Here is a 26944-nt window from a genome sequence, read left to right as displayed (position 1 = left end):
AAGGTAGTTGGACATTAAAATGTAGGTGTTATTCAGAAAGCAGGGAGGAAGCTCACTTACGAAAGCTATATCAATGTCTTAGCAATATAAAGTAGTCAAAAATCAATTTTCAGTTCACTTTAGCACTTCTGAATGCAAATGTGGTATTGAGCATTGGGATTTTGGGCATGGTTGTCTTCTAAATGCTTAGAAGCATTTGTGAAGCATTTATCAAGTACTGCAATTCTCTCAGGTTCTCAGATGCTAATGATGGATGCCAGCTTCTGTCTTTTAATAATCCTGAAGTAATATTGTGGTTTGTGGTACTAGTGCAGGGATATACCTCATCTGAAGCACCATTGCAACAAACCTTAGAATGAATCCACAAAACACATATTGATTGCATAGGATTCCCAGTGTCTATTCCCACCATCCCCCACTATCCTGAATAGTCTGACTACTCACATCCCCATCTGCCTTGCATTTAAATGGGTAATTGTTTCTTAAGTAATAACTTGTTTGTTCTGTGCTATGCAATGTTTTCTAACTTATCCCAGCAGGCTTTTTGAGTGTGAGAGTTCTTTAGAATTTAAGATCAGAATTGCAATCATGTTCAGAGGAGGGCAACCAGGATGATCAGGGGTCTGGAAACAAAGCCCTATGAAGAGAGACTGAAAGAACTGGGCATGTTTAGCCTGGAGAAGAGAAGATTGAGGGGAGACATGATAGCACTCTTCAAATACTTAAAAGGTTGTTATACAGAGGAGGGCCAGGATCTCTTCTCGATCCTCCCAGAGTACAGGACACGGAATGACGGGCTCAAGTTAAAGGAAGCCAGATTCCATCTGGACATCAGGAAAAACTTCCTGACCATTAGAGCAGTACGACAATGGAATCAGTTACCTAGGGAGGTGGTGGGCTCTCCCACACTAGAGGCATTCAAGAGGCAGCTGGATAACCATCTGTCAGGGATGCTTTAGGGTGGACTCCTGCATTGAGCAGGGGATTGGACTCGATGGCCTTATAGGCCCCTTCCAACTCTGCTATTCTATGATTCTAATTGGTTAGAAGTTTAATTCTTTGTCCAGGTGACAAAGCTGATGAAATCTGATGTATCATTGACACCATTCAGAGTTCTGTCTCCTGAGGCTTTATTTTAGGTTTCTATGTAGCTGCCTAAAACTATATAACAGTGTAACAAGAAATAAGGTTGCTAAGTATCTGCCCAAACTTTATATTTAATATTAGTTTTTGAAAAGGTTAAATTATTCCCCTGTTACGATATTTAGGATGCAATCCTATGCAGGTTTAAACAGGAAAACATCCTACAATTCCCTGCGTTCCTCAACCAGCAATGCTAGTTGGGGAATGGTGGGATTGCAGGAATTTTTTTAATGTCCAAAACATGCATAGGATTGCACTCATAGTGTTTTAAGTGATATTGCAAGTCTGCACTCAGATACAGAACTCCCACACATCTTTAAAGTTTGGCAGTAATTGCTGTTCACACACCTTGGCCACATCCTGTTTGATGTGAACTCAACCTTCCTGAATGAGAGTTGGATGTTATATGACTCTGTCATACGTGGAAAATAGCTTCCATAAGTAAAATGGGACTTCAAACGTATTAGTCATAGCTGATTTAGCCAACTTTTACAGGATTTTTACAGGGCTATAAAAATTTGATCTCTCAAACATATTCCATTTCTGCTTCTATTCCCACTCCTCTAACTGACCGTTTTATAACCATTACCTTCAGCGAAGTTATTCCACTTCCCCAAATATGTTTTCCACCATCGGCATTGGGTCACTGAGCTAGTCTCCTGAAGCACTGTCTGAAGCTGTAGTTGGAAGTTGAGCAGGCATGCAGAGATGGAAACAGATAGCAATAGAATGCATAGGCTTTCATGGTACTTTTTGACCCAGGTGGTAGCACATCAGGGTGGTGCACTTGCAGTAATGATGAACCTTTCTAGAAACCATTTACTTGTTTTTATCCATATTGAGATGAACATAATGTTGCCTTCAAATGAATAGGCCATAACTTATAAGTAATGAGGCCAACAAGTTTATGTCATGTTTCCGATGTGTGTCACTCTGAACTCACAGAGAGCCAATGGACTTCATTTGGTTTTGACTCTTGATGTGTGTCCAAAACCCTTTTTCTCCCCTCCCCTATAGCATGTGCACAACATAAACACTACAGCATTTAGTGTGTTCATGTAGAGGGAACACTTACGTCTTGTAAAATGTGAAGTGGTCTTTAGTGTGTCATGTGGTATTTTCTTCCTTTGAACATTCTGTGACCTAGCTGTATACATAGAATCTACCAGACGATGATAGTTCTGGTCATATGTTTGCAGAGCCTAAATCTACAATGAACCTTGAATTTTAAATGTTCTATACCTTAATCATTTTAAATTCAGGGATTCTAGCTTAAAAGTGTTGATACACCTGGAAGCACAGGTGGGGTTGCTTTTTTACCATTCTGCTAATGTGTTAAAATTGTAGGTCGTCTTAAAGATGAGGTAAGTGAAATGTCAGCTCTGGAGATAATGTGGCAAAGGCAAGCCGTGAATTCATATAGCTGATATAAACATCCCTTTGAGGTAGCAAAGCCATCAAGTCAAGACATCATGTTTACATGGTTGGTCACATTGAGAAAAGAGGTACCTCTAAAACATCTGTATATAGTTCTCAGCATGTGGATGGATTCTTCTTTACCTAGAAGGTTATGTTCTTAACTATCTCTTGCATTGCCAAAAGAAGACAAACTAGTCATACAAATAAGACAACACCCATATGCATTCTTTTGATTGGCATGTGGATATAATACCTGTGACTGTGTTTTAAATGACATCCTACTTAAATGTAGCAAAGGATTTGATTGGTTTAGGTGTGGCCACGTCAGGCATCCATTACACTGGTATTTTCTTGCCAAGACTTGCAGTTAAACTGAGCTTCAAAGACTGGGAAGATTTGCTCTACTTCTGTCCAATGTCGTTATCTGGCTAATGAAAAAGGTCAAATGCCTTGATGAAAAATGTTGTTAATGAAAAAAGGATGTCTGAATAAGTAAATGCCTACTCTTCCCTCAAGAAGAAATCTCCTGTTTGCAAGACTTGAACGGTGGAGACTAAAGACTCTTCAGCTGTGCTTTCACGGTGATGGAGAGCTTAGCAGTGATCTTAGGAGAATCTAAAGTCAACCAGGAGATTATAAAAACTGAACAAAAGGAACATAACATCATGGTAGAATCCAGAAAAGGAATTGGAACCATCTTAGATTTGCAGAAGATTCAGCAGGCAATAAAAGACGATCTTGCAGCAGAGATCAAATCCAGTCAGTTGGAAATAAAATGTGTGCTGGAGGAGATAAAGGCAGCATGGATGGAAATGGAAATAAGACTAAACACCCAGGCTGATTTGGTGACACTGATGAAGGAACTGAGCCACAATCTGACTAATATTAAAGTTTTTCAGACAATAGAGAAGAGCCGGAAAATGCCTGCTCATTTGAGTTGTGTTATGGGAGATGTTCAAGACCAGACATTCGAGTTCTTGGATGTGGAAGCTGGAAGTATTGACAAGTGGGGAACTAACAGTTTGAGTGAGGGGCATGAAGGGAGTTTGACTTTGGGTAAGATGCAACTTAATAGTCTTTCCTTCTAGCACTTCAGAGTTCTCAGAAGAAAAGGCTGTTTTCCTCCTTTGGAAGCTGGCAGGAAACGTCCCAGGTTTAATTGTTTCAGACTATTAAGTTATTGTGTAATTCAACTGCTCCTTTTCATGACTAGGAAAAGTAGCTTTTTGCTTCAAAAAAGAAGTCATGCTGAGATGGTGTACAGAATTCTACAAAGGAGGCATTTCAGCTAGAGCTAGTTAGAGGTGCTAGACCATCTCTTTGTGAATTCTTATATTAAGCAATACATACTGAGCCTGTCAGATGACTTAGAGATGTGCGCTTGGGAACATGACTAACAAATTAAGCATGTCCCCTCTGTTGTTGCCTAGAGGGTGTGAAACTGTTTGAAATGCACCTTACTGTGTAGAATGGTTCTCTGCTTGAAATATTGTCAAATCTGATAAACTGCAAGCAAGTCTGGGGACTGGATCTTCCCATACTTATTAAGAAAAAAAACACACCAGTGGAACATTTGATGTCCATTTAGATTTTGGTGTTGGTTTTATGGGTCTTGATTCAGCCTGGGCAATTGTATTGCTCTAGTCCATAATAGATTTCTCCAGAAGGTGAGACCCTAATCCTTCCCTAGTGCACAAACAGTAGTTGACTGAGCAGTGCTAAGACTCTTGCAGGAGATTATGCTTGTTAGAATAATTTTCAATCTTCTTGAAGCAGATTGGTAGAGTAGCAGGACTAACAGGTAGGTCTGTCTTGTTGTGAAGTAACAAGACATATTTTATGGTGTTGGCTTGAGAGACAGGAGAGTTCTTGTTATACTTGTTCATTGTGTGAATGAAAGGATTGGATTGATCCACAGGATGGTACTAGTGACTACTTGATGATTCCATCAACCTATTTATTAGTTAAATATTTTAGTTTAGTGATTCTCAAACCCCTTTTTATTTTATTTGTATTTTTTGCAAACCACTTGAAAATTGCTGGGAGTCTTAGTGAACCACTTAATAAACTTATTTTTCTATAAATCAAAACACAACTTGTATATAATAATATGCTTTTTTAATCCTGAAAACCAATGTCACATTTAGGTCCTAGGTCAGGCTGCACAGAAAGACCCCTTTTGATGGGGGAAATTAGTAGATTGCACTAGAGCTGTGTTATGTAAATAGTGGGCCCTAAACCAGAGCCTTGTTAGCCTGTTCAGTAATCTAGATCTGGTCAGAACAGTCTCTATTTTAGTTGTCAGGAAAAAATAAACCAAGTGCAGAGCCAATTACAGATATTCTTGACTGTTCCACAATCTTTTCACAGAACATCTAAATGGAACTCATGGATCAAGAGTTCTTCGCAGTCCATAATTTAAGAACCTCTCTTCTGGATTCTTTGCCCCTACATCAACTGCAGGATGAGTAGCTCACTAGAAAGAACTAGCCAACACAGAAATCTAGCTTGTGAATCAAAAGCATTTCTTTGCCCTGTGGGCACTTCCGTCTAGGATCAGTTCACCATGCAGTAGATGGGGACTTTGCACCAGAGCAAGAAAATATGGTGTCTGTCTGCATAGCCCTATCCTCTTTCAGGGAGGCAGAAGTCAACTAACATTTCTGATAAAGATAGGTCTCTTAATCATAAATCACTACGTATTGGTTATATGAACGCTTAATGCCCTGTTGAGTTCCTCTGTAACTTCTAAATTCTGTAGTCTCAAAATGCAACTTGTGAATTAGTCCTAATGTGGGTAAATGTAGTAGTAGAGATAACAGCGTATAACATATTATATCTATTAGAAATATAATATTCAGTTAGAAAAGTAACAATATAATACTTTTATGCAGCATGTCTATTTAGTTCTGTTGACTGAACCCTTGTACCATGTGGTTTGCACTTTAATTCACAGTCTACTTAGAGTAGTGACTCACTTTTGTCTCCAAGACTTGACAAGGTTTAGAATCAAGTGTTGGCATCTATGATGAAGAGGCTCCTTACTATAAAGGAGGGAGTGCTGACAATATGATAATAAAATCACACAATAAATCTAGCTACAACTAACCTCACTACAACTATTACTGAGCCTTCAATATTCTATCAAGGGCTTGTTTATCTGCATGATCGCCGAGTATCATATTTTCATGTGCGACCTGTGCCCATTGCCCATTCACAATGGGACAGCCTTGATGAAGGAGAATTAATACCGCTTGCGCATTAAGAAGGGAACACTTCACTTTTACTGGGTATTCTTACTATATTCATACATATTCATTGCTCTAGTTCAGTTAATTTCTTGTCCTTGTTTCATTAATACTTAGGTATATAACTAACATATTGGAGAAGGGAATAAGAAACAGACTAGTATTAATTGTTTTTGTCTTAGTAAGAACCAAGTTTATTTTATAGTTTACTTCTGCAGTGTGTATTTATTGTCTTCTTTGTCTATGCATTTGGTGAACTAGTCCATTCTTCCAAAAATTATTCCAGAGTAAATCAGGTTAATTTGTAAAGTTCCACAGCCATGGGGGGTGGGATGGGCTTTTTTAAAACAGGAAGATGTATCTTCTAGAACTTAAATTAGTTATCTTCAGAACACAAAATGGTGCATATTTTCTATGAGTTCAGCTCTTAACAAGTCCGTTGATAGTTTATTATTTTATCTATATATCTATTATTAATTTATTAAGATCCAAATTTTTGAAGCTAAGATAAGCAGTATTTTTTCAGTGTATGTGCATGAGTTCTTAGTAGTGAAATGTTTTAAGATGAGCCTAAATGTAGTTTACGCAGTTGGTATGAGTAAGAGAACCTGAAACTCTATGTCACTCATTTAAGAATGAGCAGCTCAGAACTTAAAGTAGCTCAAAGGTGCCCAGGATTAGCCACTTACAAAAGACAGATATTCATTTGTAATTATGGGTTTATTGGGTATCAGCCAGGTTAACACTGTCTAATCTTGAGCAGTACAGAAGGATAGATTTGAGTACTTAAATCTAACAGGAGTAGGCAACATATTGGTCTATAAAGCCCACCCTGTCAGTTCATATCTTTTTCAAGCTGAAGACTCCCCCTCCCCACCAGTATTTGAGCCTAGAAGATGGGGCTGTACGGAAATGGACTTTGAGGTTAGGGGAACATTTTGGTGGGGCTGATGTGTCTTGTAATTTGCACACTTCACTATGCCTAGAATGTTTTAAGCTTTAAAGCTGTTTGTATCTTGTTCATCTATTTTTTAAGACATAATGTTCTGTTCTTCATCCCTCTTCAGTATTTATTTTGTGGTACAAAGTTATCCTGTTTCCTTTTGACACTTCTCATTTAAAATGTTTTAAGCTATACATTCATGCTACCAAAGTAAGGAAAGCCAGCACATACTGTATTCTAAATCTAGTTTTGGAATGAATTTTCTTTGTTGATCTTTGAGGGTTGTCATAGTGCCTTTATGCAGTGTGGGTGTATCAAGTTGTCAAGCGTATAAAAATTGAAAGAGTATTTCTACAAATGCAAAACTGACCAAAAACATGATAAGCTGTATCACTGAATTTGGTGACATTACTTTATAGAGTAATTCTGGAAATCTATCCTTGGGGAAAATAAAACGAGATAACATTTGTATAATCTCCTTGATCAGTAATGGTGCTACAAGCACGGAAAGATCTACATCTTTTATAATTGTCAATGAGCATAGCATAATAATGAAATTCTCAAAAATATTTTACAATGCTGGAATTGTAGATGCACCCATTCACTTCATCTTGCCCTCCATCTTTTAACATATTGGCACCATTCAGAAGACACCTTAAACCACAGCTTTGAAGACATGATTTAAGGGGTCTTCTGAACAGGGCCATTATCTAATAATGATTGAGCAATAAATTCACTGTTTAAGGGATCTGGGCGGCCCCTTAACTTTGGGTTTGAATTTTTCAGTACAAAGATAATAAACTACAAGTAACGGTAAGAAGATGGCTATATTTAGTTGGAAGCTCTTCTGTGGAGGGCATATATCTTAAGCTGTAATTGTAAAGGTGATTAAGAGCATAAAAATGTCCATGGAAATGTCTTAATGTGCAAATGTTATGCTAAGTATGCTTATAACACTATTTTGAAAATAAAATGGATTCTGCAGTTTATTGCATTTGAGAATACAGCTTTGCCAAAAGGGTATATGTACAAAAAGTATATGTTTGAAAGACCCTCTAATACTTCTAACAAACCTACTAAAGTCGAAATAATTGACCTGGTTTATATGATCAAACAACCTATGGTTTACAAACCATGGGTTATTTGTGAGCACCTATCCAAAAATGAGCATTCCTGTCCACTTCTGCTTTCATTTAACAACCAAGGGAGACCCCAGTCCTGGGTGGTTTCATGTGCCCTGAACCTGAACCTTGTTTGTGCTCTTAGTATTTTCTGACTGAAAATTGTTTTTTGCCTTTTTTGCAGTTGACAAGGGTAAACAGAAGAGTCCTAAGAACTCATGTATACAAACCCAGGCTTCGACCGAAGTGCATTCAACAGAAGCAAAAACACATGAGCTGACACACTACAAAGGAAAATGTGAAAACCAAAGTGGAATTATCCAACAATTGAAGAAATGCTTGGCAAGCACTAATAAGAAATTTGAAGCATTAGCTCTTGTGATCCAACACTTGCAATCTGAGGTAAAGTTTAGAGTTTTGCATGTGCTTTTAATTAGTAGCAGTTTGCTTGCTTTGCTTACACCTCACCTACCCTAGCTTAACTTGTTCGTGGAATATATAAATTGGGGGGTGGTTGGGTGGAACCTATATGTTTACAAGTCTAGATGTACTTTGCAGTAACACAAATCTGCACTCTGGGATTGTTGACTCTCCACCCCATTTCCCTTCCCATGTTGTAAACATGATTGTCCAAACTAGAAGATCCTGTCATTAGTTGAACTTCCCTAACCCTGATTATTTAAACTACTAGAGAAGATAGTATATATTTACTATTAGGGAAGTTTCTATGTTCAAATAAAGGCTGCATCTCCCAGTTGGTGTGTTCATTTCTATGTTCCATCTCAGGGCAGGTGAGGAACATGGGCAAAGTGCCACTTCTGCCTCACAGCAGCCTTTCCTACACATGGCTTTTATTATGCGCATGTATTCCTCACTCACAGCTATTTCCGGGTACTTTAGATGATGTGGTCCCCCAGTTTTGCTTCTGTTTTTTTAAGATCACTTTTGTAGGGTGTTTGAAACAGGGAAAATGCGGGGGGGGGGGGGCGGTCATCCTGAAACAAAGCACAAGTCCTCGCTAGTGTAATTCTGTATTCCGTTATACTACAGTTCCACCTAGAGGTTATGTAGCAAAAAGTAGAGAAGACAGGAAAGGAAAAGCTCTGTGTATAGAAATCTGATCTTAAATCTATGATTAAACCAGAAGTAGATACAGTAGGTTAACAGCATCACCTAGAAAAGCTCAGTCTCTCTCTCTCTCTGTGTGTGTGTGTGTGTAAGAGAGAGAGAGAAAGAGAGAGAATGATGGGGTAGTAACAGTGATATTTGAACATCCCTATATACAGATTGGGAAAAGTAGATTTTTATCATTTTACTAATGAGAGTATGGAATATTTCAAAATACAAAGCAATGTTTACAATACATTAAATGTGTGTTTAAAACGGCAACTTGGATATCCTTCATTGGGTGGTATCAAGTGATTAAACACATAACCATGTGCTATAATGAAACGTATATAACTTGGAACTGAAATGCCTTTATTTTTAAAATTCTTACCAGCTTGGGCACTTAGTGCCAAATCTGTTCAGATTACACAGAATCTGTCATCTACTGCTTGTGAACATAAGTGCACAGAGCGGAAATAATATTCATGGGACATAATGCTATTTGCAAGTTCCCCCATTCAACAGCCCCTTATCAAATTGTAAGTTTTAGGTAATATTAATGCTGTTCTGGCTAACTTTACAGGTTAATTAAAATTTGCTTTGCCCAGAATCACAAGTTGGTAAAGTTGACACTTAATTCTAAGTCAATAGCTCTACCTTCAAGATTTGAAATAATATTCTAAATGCTACCACTCCCTACGCCCCAAAACAAGAACAAAATTAATATAGGGCTAAAATTGTTATATAAAATTTCAATATTAGAAGCGAATCTAAAGAAAAATAATATAGAAATCAAAATGAACTATGCAGTTCTTTACTCTTCTAGCTGGTGCATGTATTGGGAAAAAATCGTTTTTAAAAGGCAGTATAAAACCAGTATACAAGCTTTTGATAAAGGTTTTGTCTGAATTGGAAGAGTAGTAGTTTGCTGTGTGATAGACTGAACTTTGCAAACTACGTCAGCTATTTTAAATGTTAATTATGCTTAATTAATAGATATGTCTGGCTAAGTAAAGTCCTTAGTGCTATGAAATGAAGTTAATAAGCATGCTAAAAAGCACAACTTTATATAACAGATATAGAGAAATAAGAGCTGAACTATTAATACATCTCAGCCAAATTATATATGAAATAAGGACTGTCCTATCCAAGTTTCATTCCCCTTGCCAATGCTTTTCCCCATATCACCTTCCTTAGTTTCTCTGATTCCACTTTTCCCTACACCTGCATCTTTACCATCTCCATCCTCATATCTTTTACTTTTGTATCCTGCCCCTTTCCCCTTCAATCCTGTTGAACTATAACGTAGCTTTACAGATATGTTTCCACACATACCCAACCGTAAGCCATGTTTCCATACATCTTCCAACTGGAGTATTGATGTGTGCCTAGTTGGTTTTTGTTATTGCTGCCTTGCTTGGTCTGCTATATTCATGCCAATCCTTCCCATCTCTGCTATTCATGGCTGTCACTGCCCATTACTCTGGGCCCTTAAAAGTCTGCTTGTTTCCCTGACAAATGCATTCAAATCCCTATTTAGCTATGGATTTGTGTGACTCGGGACAGCAATAAGCTCAAGGCCATCTTCTCCACCTCCATTTGCCATCTCTAAAATTAATGTTGCCTTGCACTTCAGAATTGTCACCAGGATGTGACAGAGTGTAAAGTACTTGGTAGACTAACTTTATTTATTTTTATTTCATTTATTACATTTTTATACCGCCCAATAGCCGAAGCTCTCTGGGCGGTTCACAAAAATTAAAACCATAATAAAAACAAACATGTTAAAAGCACAATCACAAAATACAGTATAAAAAGCACAACGAGGATAAAACCACGCAGCAAAATTGATATAAGATTAAAATACAGAGTTAAAACAGTAAAATTTAAATTTAAGTTAAAATTAAGTGTTAAAATACTGAGAGAATAAAAAGTTCTTCAGCTGGCGACGAAAGCAGTACAGTGTAGGCACCAGGCGGACCTCTCTGGGGAGCTCGTTCCACAACCGGGGTGCCACAGCGGAGAAAGCCCTCCTCCTAGTAGCCACCTGCCTCACTTCCTTTGGCAGGGGCTCACGGAGAAGGGCCTCTGTAGATGATCTTAAGGTCCGGGCAAGTACATAAGGGAGGAGGCATTCCTTCAAATAACCTGGCCCCAAACCGTTTAGGGCTTTAAATGTCAATACCAGCACTTTGAATCGGGCCCGAACCTGGACTGGCAGCCAATGAAGTTGTAAAGGGACTGGCTTAATGTGATCTCGCCGGCCAGTCCCTGTTAGTAAACGGGCTGCCCTGTTTTGTACCAGCTGAAGCTTCCGGACCGTTTTCAAAGGCAGCCCCACGTATAACGCATTGCAGTAATCCAAACGAGAGGTTATCAGAGCATGGATAACTGTAGCTAGGCTATCTCTGTCCAGATAAGGGCGTAGTTGGTATATCAACCTAAGCTGATAAAAGGCACTATAGAATAGGTAGTATAGAATAGGTAGGCTGAACTGTGACCTTCCCATGAGTTGAAATTAAAGATAATTCAGACCCCATAAAGCCTTCTGAAAGGGTGCAAGTGACATCAATAGGTTGTGTGGGAAGTTCTTCAATAGGCAAAAGCATTCTTGCCCTACATCTTTCTTTTCTCAACTAGCAAACCTAAAAAAAAGGGGGGGAAGGGGGGAGCAGGAATGTGAAGCAATTGATAAGCAAGTCATCTAAGCTGTTGCTGTCAAATCAAAAATTAGTAGACAGAAACCAACTAGGATAAAACAAGGCAATTGTGAATATTTCTTTTCTTTTCTTTTAAATATGGTTAAAGCTACCACAGTGTGACTTTTACCCTCTACACTTGCTGAATACAGTTGACAGATTTAAACAAATAAAATATGCACTTCTGAATGTATAAAATATTTGGCAAGCTGCCACAGTGACCTCTGAGTAAACTGTGGATTCTCATGTAGCTCAAGTTACTTGCAAGTATTAATTAATTATACCTGTCACTGTTTTATTAATGCTCAACATGCTTTATGTTTTACAGATTTATTTATTTATGTAAAAGTGGTTGGAATTTGGCAGTAAATTTCATTTGTCATTCTGTCTTTTAAAGATAAACTTGGCTTATATTCAGCAGTGTTATTTTAGTTTTGGAGATGTTTGGTGATGGGGAAGGTAACTCAATGAGTATGTCAAGCTGTCGATAAATATTGGGCGGGGTGGGCAGGTATCAAGACCGAAAACATGCATGGAGAAATTAGTTTTTGAAGAGAAATATATGCTAGGAACATTTCTTTCAAAAGCGTGCATTGTTTTACCACACTACAACAGTTTTGTTGTTGTTTTTATTGTTATTGTGGGGTGCTATTACAAGACCTGCAGCAAGAGACAGTGAGGTCATAAAGCTATACTAGTGACACCTCTGTTGTCATGGTAATTGTTGATGTCACAGCCTTTGTTATTATTCCTGTACCCTGATCTTGGGGAAAAGATTGAGGTGGGCTCACTGTTTCTTAATCATAGGCTTTCAATTAAAACATGGCTGGAAAAACATCCAAACATAAATGTTTCCTTCCTTGAAGTAGCTTTCTAAGCCTATATGACAACCTCTTCCCCAAACTGGAATTCAACAGAGTATGGATCTGTCTTTTCTCTTGAAAATATACATGTAAGATCTTTAAAATACAGTATTAAATACCCATGAATGTATTGAGCTATTCAGACTTCATCGTATCTATTTCATTAGCACTTTTATTACAACACATGAGTTGCAAACTAGTAAAAAAAAATCATGCCTTCTTTGGATTCAATTGATTGGTACATTTGAATTTAATATCCAGCTACAGGAAAGAGGTGGTAAGTCTGCTACAATTGCATTTTGGTATAAAACCAAATAATTTGAGTAGTAATTCTAATCCTTGCATCTAAAAGGATACGTTATTTCTTCAGATTTTCCATGCTTAAAGTTTTTTGGTACCATGAAAAATAATAAACAATACTTGATTAGCATGCACAGAAACACTCTTTTTCCATCCTGTAAACCCCACACATCTAATAAAAGTGGACAGCGTTTTGTCTAAAAATCTCTGGCTCTTAAGAGATAGCTTGCATATTAGGAGCACAGAAGACCCCATACTTCCTTCCTTGCTAGGGAGAAGAAAAGTAAAATTGTTTACTTCAGTGGGAGTCATGATGCAATAGCACACATCCATTATCTGTGAGCTGTGGAAAGGGAAATAGTGCTGGAATGCCTTCTGTACTACCCAGAGGACCTCTGGCTTGCTTAACACATTCCCTTTTGCTTGACAGGATGTGGGGAGCATTGGCTATTTTTACTCTATGCCTACGCAGAAAGATCCTGGGCTAGGTGGCTTAGAGGAAGTGAGGGGTTGTGATTACAAGAATGGAGTAGGACTGAGCAGGACTATGGAGAAGACATTTTGGGGATTCGGAATTACAGGCATAGAAAGAGGGAAAGGATTTAAATGAAAGTCTTATACTATGATACGTTTGTAATGTTACAATGGTATATAATCCTTTCTAGTCACAACCATTTTAGCAAGATAGGTTAATGGCATTAACCAGAAAAATCTGTTGTTAATGTTTTTTCAAAACTAACGTTAAAAGAGTATACCATTATAATGCCACTCTAGAGGAAAAGTATTGTAGCATTATAGAGGTATACCACTATACATCTATATTGCTAATAAGAAAGAATAATTAACAAAAGTGTCACCTCTTCCCTTAACCACCTTGCTTAAATGGTGGTGACTGGAAAGTGGCTTTCCCTTGATCGTTGTAGGGGTATAGCATTCATTTAAGTCATTTGTGCTATTTTAATATATTTTTTGAAAGAAATAGAGTCAGAAAAATGTTTTAGTGCTACTTAACAGATTGATTTGATTTTTTAAAACCGGTTATAAAAATGGTGCCCACTGTCAAGGGTTTAGTGAATGTTACTGAATGGTGACGAGTTCAGCTGCTCGCTAAGGCACTACCCATGTCAAAATCACGCTCCTTAACAAAAGTTTGAAAAGTAGCACTCAGGTCAGTGGTATGGATGGAACATGATGGGATGTGTACACACAAAATGCACAATATCCTCAGATATTGTCAGTCAGTTGCAGTTCCTCTTGCAGCTTACAGAAGAAGAGCAATGATTTATTAGTCCTAGGCCCCATCGGTCTGGAAGCACTTCCTACCCCTGTTGCCAAAATGGAGGTGGTGCTTTTTTTGCGAGTATATTTGCACCCTTTTATAAAGGAACGCAAAACTGTCTGCAAGGAAACATGTGTTAAAGTCCGAGGTTTGAATCCAGCCTTTTGGGGTTGAAATCTGTCCCCTCCCCCGAGATTCCCCAGAAGCACATGCTCCCTCTCTAATCACTTCTCATTGGATGGTTTCCCAGCTTTTACGCAGTTTTTCCCCCATTCTGAAAGGTTAAAATGGCTTCCTCTTAGGTTTAGTTACTAGCAGTAAGAGTTTTAAAATAAAACATGCTGGTATGTTTGCTATTTAGGTCCCATTCCTTTTGCCTTTGGCCCTTCCCACTACTGGCAGAGAGCTTCTCCAAGATGGAATTTGGCACTTGGAATTTGGCTTCTCCAAGATGGAATTTGGCACTGTTGGGCTGCAACAGGTTCTGCACCCCTGTATTAGAAAAACGAGACAACAGCCAAATCTCTCTCTCTCTCTCTCTCATATTTGAATGCACATCGCAATGCAATACACTGGTTGCTGTAGTAACGGGATCCAATTTCCTCACCCTTACCACCAGCAGTAGCACATAAGTGGAACAACAGTTAAGCAAAATCCACAAAAGATTTTGTGGAGTATACCACCTGCAAAGACAGAGCACATCATCAGACGGGGGGATCGTGTTTCCCTACCGTCACTTTTCTGTCCCACATTAGGGGCAAGCAGCTTCGTCTTTCTTCACATGGGGAAGAAAGAAGAAGCACCAACTACCACATGGCCCATAGAGTGGGCGTTTTTATCACTCTGCCTTTCCTGCACACAGCATGACATGGCGACAAGTTTTGCCTCAAGGAAAAAAAAATCAGATTTACCAAGTCTTATTTTGTCACAGAAAATAGAGCAGAAGGAGCGGGAGATGCATGGACATCGTCAAAAGGAACCATGAACATCCATAAGTGGCCAGTAGCAAACATGCTATAAAAAGCTCATCTGATGATGCTGATAGCCATTTCACTTCCATAAGCCAAAGAGCAAAATGTCCCTCCCCACTCCGCCACCAAACCCATCTACAGAATCTGACTAAATTGTCAGTTGAATCTTAATTCCACATTGGCATTGGGACAGCGCTTTCCACTGTACTCGAGGCCAGCAGGCTATCTTAGAGGCCAAGTTCATTTCATGGCGTACCACCAGTCCCTGCAGTGGCAGCCTCTACGCCTAATGTTAAGCCCAGCTCTGAATGGCAACTTCTACCATTTAAAATAGAATCTTACAAAAATAGGGTCTTGTGCTGGTCATTCCTTTTTTAATCTTGTCTTCATATGATGAGTGGTGTACATGCCCAATTTGCAGCATTTATTGATGTGAAATGTTAGCAATTTTTTTGGTTTTCTGCAACTTGCAGATCTTGCATTCTTGGAAATTAATTCCTGCCTTCACGGGTGAGCAATCTCCTGCTTTATTGTATGTCCGCACCATTGCTTTTATCAAGCTTAAAAGAATAGCTTTAAAATATGGGAGAAAGGAATTAAGTGAAAATGCAAGGAGGGACCTCATTTAGTTTTGATTTTGTGTGATCCCTGGATATATGATGAAACCCATTTGGATACTTTCAATCCAAACTGATCCCAAATTCAAATTATTTCCCTTTGGAAAATCACTGCTTAGTCCCTTAGTCACAGTGCTCCCATCAAATACAAATAGTGACCTATGAGACCAGACTTGAATGATTGTGGAATTCTTTACAAAGTTACAATGTGAGATTAAGAAATAACTTTTGAAAATGAACTCCTCCCTCTCCCAAGATAGGCTTCCGTTTGAATGTTACTAAAAACTGGAATGCAGTGATCTTTATACAGAACCTATATGATGAAATCAATGCACAACAAAAAAATGGGCAATTATATTTTGCCCATTCCCCCAGAATCAGTATTGTGTGGTTATCTTCACATTTTATATGCTTTCCGAACTAGTATGAATCTATATTTAAAATGTCAGAATTAGCCTGTACAAATAACATGCTTTGCTGATGACTGTTAGCCTGCCAGTCAGTGTCGTAAGTCACAATCCTGTGATTTATGAATGGCCTTGATGCTCAAAGTATCCAGTGCCGAGTGGGAGGAGCGTAGGAGGGGGAATATTCACCTCCCTGCTGCTCCCGCTCTGCATTTTCACGAAATGGGCTTTTTTACCCATTGAGTTGGGCTGCAGCAGAGGGGAAAGGAAGGAGGCCGAAAAGGTATCAGGATAACTCATATCCTGGCTGTCCCAGCTCCCTCACCGCCCACTGGGACACCCTCTTTACCCCTTCTTAGATGCTGTCTAGGGGCCATAGGATTGTTCCCTAGCTTTACTAACTTTGTATATGTACTAACTTAAATATATGGATATTTGGTCTGCTTTTCTTGAAACGTATGCATAATGTCCCCCCCTTTTTTTAAAATAATAATAATGTTGGACTTGATGGAATATTAATACTTCTAAGCATGTAATTTTCTGTTCTTATTTCACTTTTTTTTTCATGATTTGTTTTCTGTTTTGTTAAATTCACAATAAAAGGAAAAAAAGATTAATAAAGAAAGCTTTACTAACTACTTGAAGAGGTAATGGATCAGGTAGACATATAGACAGAAACAGATGCTGTGTGCCAGTCTTCCTCTGCCTCCATTTCTTCCTGCTTCTTGCTTCTAGAATGATTCAAATGTTGAAGTTCCCTTTAGTCATACTTAATAGGAACCTAATTTGGTTCATAAAATTCTCATATATAGAATTTAAAGGCATAGTTTATTCAGATAATTGCACATTTACTGAGTTTACGTTTAAAAGTTTTTAAGTATAATGATAATTTTATGATCAAACTTAAGTTATACGTAGTACAACTTTAGGGGTATAAAGGCTGCCTTACATTCTTCTATCAGTGTTCTATCAGTGTTCTCCAAACTGGTACACTCCAGATGTTTTGGGCTGCAATGCCCAACATTCTTGACCATGCTGCCTGAGGCTAATGGGAGCTAAAGTCCAAAATATCTGGAGGACACCAGGTTGTGTGGAAGGCTCTTCTAAAGCAACAAAGTGATTTTAAAGAGTATTAAATCTCTGGAATGAGCACTAAAAAAAATATTGCTTATTTTCTATTTAGTTTTTCCAAAAAAACAACTCCTCCTCCCAGAAATTTTTACATTTCTATTTAACACTACTCCTTGCTTGAGTTTAAGCACCTCTTTGGATCATGCCTTTTAAACTAGCTTAAAGCTTCCATAATTCTTTTTGTGGGACATGATATTATTCGTAGGACCTTCTTCACACTGCTTTCTTTCTTTCTTCATCACCATCATTTAAATCTAACAAATATTTGCTGTAACTGGTTAATGTTTTCTGATTTTGAGTGATTACATGACCCACCCTGGGTGCTAATTGACTTTATCATTAAAATATTTTAGTCTTTTTTTCTCTCTGCAGTTTAGTCTTACAAGAGGTTGGTTCAGTGAAAGATATTTCCACCTCAAATTTAGTATATCCAACTTGCTTTCTGAATAGTAGGCCATTCATTTTAACAGTAATGCATTCTTACCAATCTAATGGGTGGATCTCTACTATATTGCCCCAAGATCTCGAAGAACAATATCTGAATTGTTGCTCTTACCCAGAGTTAGTAGGAGTGGCTGGCTACTAATCGGGTTATCAGATAAGTGGATTTTTCTTATTGTGAGTTTTAAACCAATTTGCAGTTGGAATGAAGGTCTTGAGAGTAACAAATGTATTCTCAAGGTGGGGCTTTCTCTCTTGTCTGTCTGCATGGCAGTTCTTGTTTTTTTAAAAATTCAGCTACCGTAGTTCCTTGTGTACTTGCTACTTGTAAAAATACTTAGGCTGTTGATAAATAAAAATAATATTCTATATAGAATTTGGAGTATGGAAACTGTTATACAGACGTTTCCTTATGCACCCTAATCATCCTTGGGAGTGGATGTTCCTGCAGTATCTTATGGGTTTCAAAATATAAACACTAATTCTCAAATTTATAAAATGGCAGGTAGGCATGTTGATCTATGAGGGGGCGTGGAATCAAAAATTATAATATGTGTGACATTGTTGGTCTTTATAAAGAAGTGAGCAAGATTTGTGTTTCCCAGAATTCTTCAAGCTGGATGACTAACAAAACAGAAGAAAAAGGTGTGTGTGTGTAAGAGAGAGAGATCCATAAAATTTATTTATTTATTAAATTTATATACCGCCCCATAGCTGAAGCTCTTTGGGCGGTTTACAAAAGTTAAAAACAGTGGACATTAAAAAAGTATACAAAATTTAAAACCATCAAAAATATATATAAAAACAACAGTATAAAACAGTATCAATTTTAAACAACAACAGTTCTGGGGTCCATTAAAAAACAAACAAACTTAGCATATGTTGTTAAATGCCTGGGAGAAGAGAAAGGATTTTAAAATCCTGTTGTTGTTTTTAATATTTATAGTTTTCACCAAAAATAGCCCAAGTAGTACAAGAAGGCCCCCAACAATATTTACAAAGCTAGATTTAGGCCAGATCAGGGCCTGTCTTTATGTGGGAAAGCTCTGCAGTGGCTACAGATCTGCACTCTGACAGACGACGCAGGTGCAGCTTCGCAGACACCGTGGGGCTTTCCTGCTAATCTGTGGATTGAAAAGTCGGGATTTACCCTGACTTTTTCAATCAGAGTGATGTCAGTACAGTACCCCAACAGTTCTCAGTGCACTTCAATACCATCCTAAAGCAGTAGTGTAGATCCTGCCTTTTCTGGTAAGAGCTGAAGAGGTAGACTCAGGCCAGTCACTAATTGTTTGCAAAATAGGAAAAATAGTGAGTAATGTAAACCATATGGTGCTTGGTAGGGCAACCACAAAACTGATGCTAAAATCGTGTCTGCATAGCTACACTTGCTCACATTCATCTCTTGTTCCTGACGCATCCATCTCTCCACACTCACCGCCTGGATCTAAATTGTAAGCTCCTTGGAGCAGAGGTTTATCTCCTTTGCTTGTCATCATGTAAAGTGCTACGAACACCCATGAAGCTACATAACAGATAATATTATAGTAATATTGGCAAGGCCTCTTTGTTTGGTCTCCTCCTTCCAATTCATGTCACGTTGTTGTTTTTTTCTGTTATAAATTAAGAGTGAAAGCCTAGGATAACTAATTCAGAAAAGCTAAAAATAAGTTCCATTATCCATAGAGGTGGCCAGGATGTTTTCTCTCTCCTCTTCTCTCCTCTCCCCCCCCCCCCCCCCAGTACCAGCTGATATTTGAGTAAGTGGCAATCGATCTTCGTAATGTCTGGTTCTCATTTTTCAAAAAACGAAAGGGCTATGGCTTTAAGTAATCACTGGCTGCTCGTGCCAAGTGCAGAAGCTGCAGTGTCTGCTTCTGTGTTGGGGGAGAGACAAGTAGAAGAAGTACGGTAGCTGCTGCAAAGCATGATGAAGGGAGGGCTGAGGCAGTTGCGTCCAATGGGAAGCTACCTAGTAGTGAGTTAAATGTGGCCCAACCAGTTTGGTTTGTGGTAGTGCCTGCCACCTGTACACTCCAGCTGTGCGTATGTATGCAGGGGGGCAGAGAAGCAGCTGGGGCAGAAGCTGTGTACGATGGGCTGCTCTAGCAGCAAAATGTGCCTGTATTCTCAATGTGCTGCAAAAAAGGTAATTAGTATTTGTTCTGTAGTGCTCTTCTGGAATAATGTCAAGGGGTTTTAAGCAGGGGTTTGCTGCATGCAAGGTGAAAATGGGTCCAGCAGCAAGCGAGTGGATCTTGGGATTTCTGCATTATTAAGCTCTCCACAGCAGCGGTTGCATCTAGGAGGCAAAGAGTGTACTGAAACACTCACACACGGTAGATTTATGTGGGTGTTGCTTGATTCTTGTTTAGTTAAACTCTTCACCGGGCTGCCTTGGAACTTGTTTAATACTGCGTTTGTTAAGTGGGAGTGGATAGAAAGCCTCAAACATGTCTCTTCTTTTGTGAAGTTTAAATTTCAGGCTGGTTTTGTGCTAACTAAAGTGTTAGCACAAAAGAAATCCTGTAAATTGGGGTTTTGTCTGAAATTATGATGCACAAAGCAACTTGCACCCTCTATTGCCTTTGAGATTTTGCAGCAGGGCTTTATCAGTGTAGAAGACTAAGCATTCAGTGCCTAAGCTTATGTTTACCTTTGTTACAAAGTACATTACACGTAATGTTTATTTCTGCATGAAGTCCTCAAAAGTCATGGGTTAGAGGCATGCATCAAGGATCCTAAAAAGTTAGTTGAATACTAGTTCTATACTGTTTAAAGATTAAATAAAGTCCCCCATACTTAACTGGCAGAATAAGGTTTTATTGATGTGAAAGTAAACATTTCATGGATTTTACTTAACCAGTGGCAAGATTCTTATTTAAACATACCCATTTCCTTCACTCAGAGCCATCTGTATTTTTCTAGTGTTACAAAACTGTTATCCTGGATGATTCATATATTGGCTTCTCTTTCCTGTCTCTTGTCATTCTACAGATAGCATGCAAGTTAATTATTGGAAGGTGTCATGTTTTCTGTTTGGAGCGTTCACTAACACTGTGTGTTGTTTTTTCCATAGAGGGAGGAAGTACTAAAACAGCGTAAAGAGTTATCACTAGAACTTCTCAATCTTCGTGGAGAGTTGGGTAAGAACATGCTAAATTGTGTTGTCTTTCATTTGAAAATAAAAAATGCAGCTGCAAAACTGAGTTAAGGCATAGGTCATAGTATTGAACCAGCACAATCTAATCCCCTGACTGTATTTTGTTCAAACGTTTATGCTCTGCATTTCTCTGGAGTCTTGACTACATGACCCTGGGTCCATTTGAATTCCTGGCACTAACTTGACTAAGCCTTCCAGAGCCGCCTCTGGAAACATGTATCTGATGGTCAAAACATTTCACTTTCATGCATGTGCGTGGTGTGTGTGTGTGTGTGTGTTTTAGTATGCATTTGTTCTTGTTTGTTTAAATGACTTTGCAGACATATGTTTCACATTTTTCCAGTAACTGAAGCAACTGTGAAATATGCTATATTTTATTCATCATGGTGTGTCATGCTGGGCCTTAGTAAACAACAAACTAAAATGAACAAGGGGAAAAATGTCACTTACAGTAAATAGATTAAATGCTTCAAGGCAGCAGTATAGCAGATTACTGTAATTCTTAAAATGGTTTGAAATGGGGCATGGCTTAAGTTTGCTAGAAGGTTTGTTTCTTATTAGAAGCTTTGGGGTGCAATCTTGCCTGGATGCCCATCAGCCTCTGAACTCGGGAGGATTACAAGCATTCTGTGCAGAGTGGGAGGAGTGCAGAGGTGATCTTTGTCTCCATGCTCCTTCTGCTCTGCATTTCAGCTAGATGGGTATTTTCATCCATCTAGCTGAGGCGTTGGAGAGTGGGAGGAAAGGAGGCTGGGAGGGCTAGAGGATCCCTTGTAAGTCAGCCTCCCCATTCTCCTCTCCACTCACGGGAACACCCCTTTTACCTTCCCTCTGCGGTCACCTTTGTGACCTCGGAGAGGCAGCTGGTGCGATTCTCTGCGCCGAGGGGGAGGAGAGCTCGGACTCCTGGGTTTGAGGTTGGAGCACTGTCTCTGTCCTCAGATCCAGGAGTCTAAAGTATCCTACAGCTTTCAGACACAATCTAGGGACCATAGGAGTATTTAAATTAAGAACTTGTGATACGGTGATTAAGAGAACAAGGTGTGCACCATTTCACATCTTGCCTCTGGGCACAACTCATTGGGTGGTCTTGGGCGAGCTACTGACACTTCGCTTCAGCTTCCTCTATAATATGGAGATAAGATTGGCTTACCACACAAATCAATGAGATAATGACCCAGTTTACATGTACAAATTGGGATTAATAATGCATACTTTCAACTTCTCAATCTGCTTTTAATCAACAACCTATGATCAGCCAGTTGTAAATGTGACATGTGAACAGAATTGTTTAGGGGCTAAACAGCCCAATGTTTAATCCATGGTTTGTCGTTGAATTAACTGCTGGGTTGTTTGGCCCCTTAACAACCCAGCATTTGCTATTTGCATGTCATGCTCAACAGCCTACGAATGGGCCTATCATAGATTGTTGATTAAAAATGGAAGTGAGGAGCACGTAGGAGGCAGCACACTTGCATGCTCCTGCATGTGCATGGAAAATTGTGCAAACCTGGTCATAGTATGAAGCACTTAGCAAAGTGCGATAGAAATTGATTGAATCTGGGCCTGATAAATGTGGTTGGAGTACACCCTTCATTATTATGAGAATAATTAGCTGTCACATTTTTAAAGCAGGGTAATGTTTTAAGTAGCAGTTTTGTAAGAGGCCTTTATGTGTTGTGTATTCCAGTTAGAAATGTCTACTTAGGTTTTAGATTGTATTTGTAAAACACAGCTTCAGTCACATGTGGCCTTAATATATTCAAGACTAGTCTTAATTGTTGTCTCACGGCTTGCTATTAGGAGCTTACAATAGGTTAAGTAAAGGGCCTTTTTTCTGTCTTGGGCCATAAAGGCTTTTATGTAAATCATGTGCACAAACATAGTTTCTTAAAGTGGTTATTTTTCAGATGGTGGTTGTGTTGCTCCGCTATCATACACAAGGGAGAGTGAAATGCTGCCTTTGCCCCTGGCTCTAATTATTTCGCACACATGAAATAACTTTGTATAAGCAGAAGTTATTGTGTACAAATGCTACTACTGATCTTCTCAATCTTATTTATTTATTTTTATTTATTTATTTATTACATTTTTATACCGCCCAATAGCCGAAGCTCTCTGGGCGGTTCACAAAAATTAAAATCATCATAAAACAACCAACAAGTTAAAAATACAAATACAAAATACAATATAAAAAGCACAACCAGGATAAAACCACGCAGCAAAATTGATATAAGGTTAAAATACAGAGTTAAAACAGTATAATTTAAATTTAAGTTAAAATTAAGTGTTAAAATACTGAGTGAATAAAAAGGTCTTCAGCTGGCGACGAAAGGAGTACAGTGTAGGCGCCAGGCGGAGGGCTTTTTTGTCCTCCCCTTCCCCGCTCATTTTTAATATGAAGGTGCTATACAGGTTAGAATAGTACTGAACTTTTAACAGTTTTGATGACAAGCCTTGGTTAATTTACTGACAGCAGCAAGATGAATGATATCCAGGAAATGGAAGAGCAAGGTGATTATCAAATAGAAGAATGGTATAAGGAAGTTTGGGATATCACTATTAACGATAAGTTGACGTGTAGTATTAAAGTTAAAAAAGGGTTATTGAAATGAAATGATTTTGAAGAAATATGGAGATTATTTGTAGAGTTTGTGTTCATAAAGGGGAAAGGGAGTAAACCTTTACAAGAACCATTACAATTTTGGAAAGGAGAATAAGGATCCTAGGGGTGGGGTGCACTTATTATTCATTAGTATTTTGTTATTAATATTATGTATTGTTATTATTAATTGTGTTCATGTTAGTTTAATTGATGTTTGTGTATAATGTTAAAAAAATTAAAAAATTTTGTTTTAAAGTCTTGATTAAGCAGTGATGGCAAACTCCCTTCCATTTTTCAGAGAACTGATGCCAGGAGACTTAGGGAGTGGAAAACATGTTTTTTCTTTAAAAAAATAAAATATAAAAAGACTGTATTCATGGACACAAGATAGCTCACTGTTTCACCTTGTTTTGGCATCCAGCTTGTTGAAAGGAGAAGTACATCTTTTAGGTTGCAAAAACAACACTCTTAAGATATTATGGCCTTTGGTGAAAGTGAGCTCTTCATATGAGCATAGAGAGTACTAGTGCAAAGCTGATTAGTCAGGCTGCTTTGAGGTTGTTAGTTCTAAATGGATGTGCCTAAAAAGTGAAAGTGACTTGCATTTTTCATACCCAGTTCATGTTCTGATGTCTGAAGTTGTTCTGTTTTGTGAATCTCACCGATGGGTGATTTTTTTTATCTGAAAGCGTATAGGACCAAATAAAATTGCAAGTGTCTGTGGATCCTACACTTGAGTAATAATTTATAGTAGATATTCCCAGATAAATAGTTGTCTTTTAAAAACAAACAAACAAACTGGGAAACACTGGATTGGCCTGAAAGTTTAAATAGCCAATTGCAGGGTTGTGAGGTATTGGCCTACCTTGCGTACCAATTTGTATGGTTGGAGTTGGAACCATTGTTGCTGTGCTGTCATGGCTCTGTTGAAATATAGTGTGCAGTGGGGGGAATTGCAAGTCTTGGTTGCACAGGCATCCTGAAATTTGCTGGTGCTCACCAATTAGCCCCTTGGGGGATTGACATAAAGCTCAAGTCTGTTCCAGATATATTTTTATAGCAACAACCACATGGCCCATTCAGGGGCCATTTTTATCACATTGCTTTTCCTGTACACAGCTGTACACAGCACATTCTGGTGTTTTTTTAAAAAAAAAAGACGGATTAAAAGGGGTCTATTTTTGATGGAAAAATGAGCAGAAGGAGCAGGGGAACGTGGGAGGTGGACGTCATCCAAAGGACACGCAAACATCCTTAAGTGGGCAGTAGTGAGCATGTGATAAAACACTCATTGATGACACTCTTAGAGACAGAACATCTTACATACATATACATAGACACACACACACACACACACGTACCAAGAAAAGTACTATTGGTTGTTGAATACAAAGCTTGAAGTCTCCATGAAAAAGACATGAAAGGGATCTTATTCCAATCTGGGATATGTTAACCACTGTACCTAGTTACCGTTATGCCATTTGTGATATATTCCACTTTGGCAGGAGTGGGGAACCTGTGTGGCCCATGAGGTGTTGTTGGACACCAGTGCCATTGAGCCTCAGCTAATATGGCTCATGGGCAGGGATGACAAGACTTGTAGCTCAACAACATCTGGAGGGCCACTTTTGTCCTATGGCATGACCAAGAAAAATAATCTTTGTGAACCGCCCAGAGAGCTTCAGCTATGGGGCGGTATATCAATGTAATAAATAAATAAACTGAGGTAGGGCTGTGGAGAGAAGAACATTTTTGTTTTTACTGGCTTCTGCTGAATTCCATGGAATAAAGAGGGCTATAGTTGGACTGTCTGAGGAGGGGGGGGAAATTGCCCCTCAAAGTGAGGTTTACAAGGGTAGGAGACAGATCAAGACTCCAATACTCAGTGGTGGTGTTGAGCACATCCTTTTAATTTCCCCTAGATTAGTAAATGTTATTTACAGATGTGGCATGGAAAAGTAAAATCCTTCACTTGAAAATGCTGTTTAGTGTATTTAAAACCTGACCACCTTCATTATCAATGACACAGACAATTCCATTAAAATGTGTACTGGTGTGCAGTCCACTTCCAGTGTCCCTGCAATAATTGTCCAGTGACAATAATGGGCATTTTACCCAGTCACAATAATGGGCATGTTAAAAGTTGACGTAGAAGTTTCCTGTATATTTCCAGATAAATATGGCATCACCTTCATTATCTGTCTCAGTTCAGTCTTTAGTTGTACCTGCTATGAAATAATTCATGCAGGGGGATGGGCTCATTTGATTTTATACCATGTGTCTTCTTGAATCATCTATCCTGTAGTGAAACCTTCTATGCATGCAATATTCTCTTTTAAGGGTTTATCTGAGTAAGAAGGTTGAACATCTGTGCATGATACTGAAGTAGTCCTTTGCCACAGTCAAAGGGGCTTACTGAATGTATCTGTGGCTCTTCCTACTTTTGAAAGTAGTTCTTATCAAAATGGACCTCCTGTCTTGCATTGAAGATTATCTGGGGATATGTAGTACATCTGGTATTTCACGAGACTTCCTGATTAGTTGTAAAGGATTGCTATTAGAGCTGCATAAACCGAAAGCCTGTGAAAGGAAAAAGAAAGAGACAAGTCAAAATGTGGTGATAAAAAAGGAGATTGGACACATTTATGCAATCATTATTAATACCCTGTCCTTTTCTTAATAAGTATAAAAGATTTTTCTTAAGGTCCCTTGCTTCTCTCTGAAGGAGGTGCTTGAGCATCTATGAATCGTTTACTTTATCTTAAGGGAAGGGAAGCTGAACTTTAGCTTGAGTCCTTTTGTCTTTCTTCTTTTCTGAAGAAAACAGTTTCCAGTTTCAAAGTTCATAAAATATATTGGCTTATTGGGTTCACTTAATGGTACTTATGCTGTCTCTAGAGAGAGATGAGAAAAATGTTTGTGTGGTGACATAGGACTGTAATCATGAGCATTACATAGATTTCTTAAGAGCAGAAAGCATTAAACGTAGCGCCAGTATGTTTTGTCTCTTCTTCTTTAAAGACTGGGTTTTGTTTGTTTTTAATAATTTTTATAAAGGAGTATTTAACTGATTTTTGTCCTACTGAATTAGTTATAATCAGGTTGCAAGCAGTCATTTCAAGAGAGCCAGTGTGGTGTAGTGGCAAAAGTGTTGGACTGGGAGTTGGGAGATCTGGGTTCTAGTCCCCACTTGGCCATGGAAACCCACTGAGTGACTTTGGGCCAGTCACAGACTCTCAGTCCAACCCACCTCACAGGGTGGTTGTTGTGAGGATAACATAGAGAGGAGGAGGATTATGTACGCTGCCTTGGGTTCCTCGCAGGAAAAAGGCGGCATATAAATGTAATAAATAAATAAATAAATAAATAAAACAAACAAGAGGTCTAAAAGCAGGGGGAGAAGAAGGGAAAGGTTCTTTCTGTGATAATAGCCACCCAGTCAAGGGGTGGTTCATAATGCAAAATGATGGTGCAAGGCATCATTCTT

The 26944-nt window shown here is 38.6% G+C and overlaps 1 protein-coding gene across 6 annotated transcripts in view; it reads left to right on the top strand.

The window, feature by feature from the left end:
- MTUS1 (microtubule associated scaffold protein 1) overlaps positions 1-26944 on the top strand; it is a 116259-nt gene that overhangs the window by 71287 nt on the left and 18028 nt on the right. For 4 of the 6 annotated variants that reach the window (XM_063135568.1, XM_063135566.1, XM_063135567.1 and 1 more), the window contains 2 exons: positions 8059-8276; positions 20769-20835. In XM_063135568.1, coding sequence (XP_062991638.1) covers positions 8059-8276; positions 20769-20835 — 285 coding nt within the window. Of the gene's footprint in view, positions 1-3042; positions 3619-8058; positions 8277-19644; positions 19839-20768; positions 20836-26944 lie in introns of those variants that run through there. The other 2 variants (XM_063135571.1, XM_063135573.1) reach the window with 2 other exon arrangements.

The sequence above is a fragment of the Elgaria multicarinata genome, chromosome 10 (assembly GCF_023053635.1).
Source record: "Elgaria multicarinata webbii isolate HBS135686 ecotype San Diego chromosome 10, rElgMul1.1.pri, whole genome shotgun sequence".
In the NCBI taxonomy this organism is placed as follows: Eukaryota; Metazoa; Chordata; class Lepidosauria; order Squamata; family Anguidae; genus Elgaria; species Elgaria multicarinata.
This window is presented reverse-complemented; position numbering and strand designations above follow the sequence as displayed.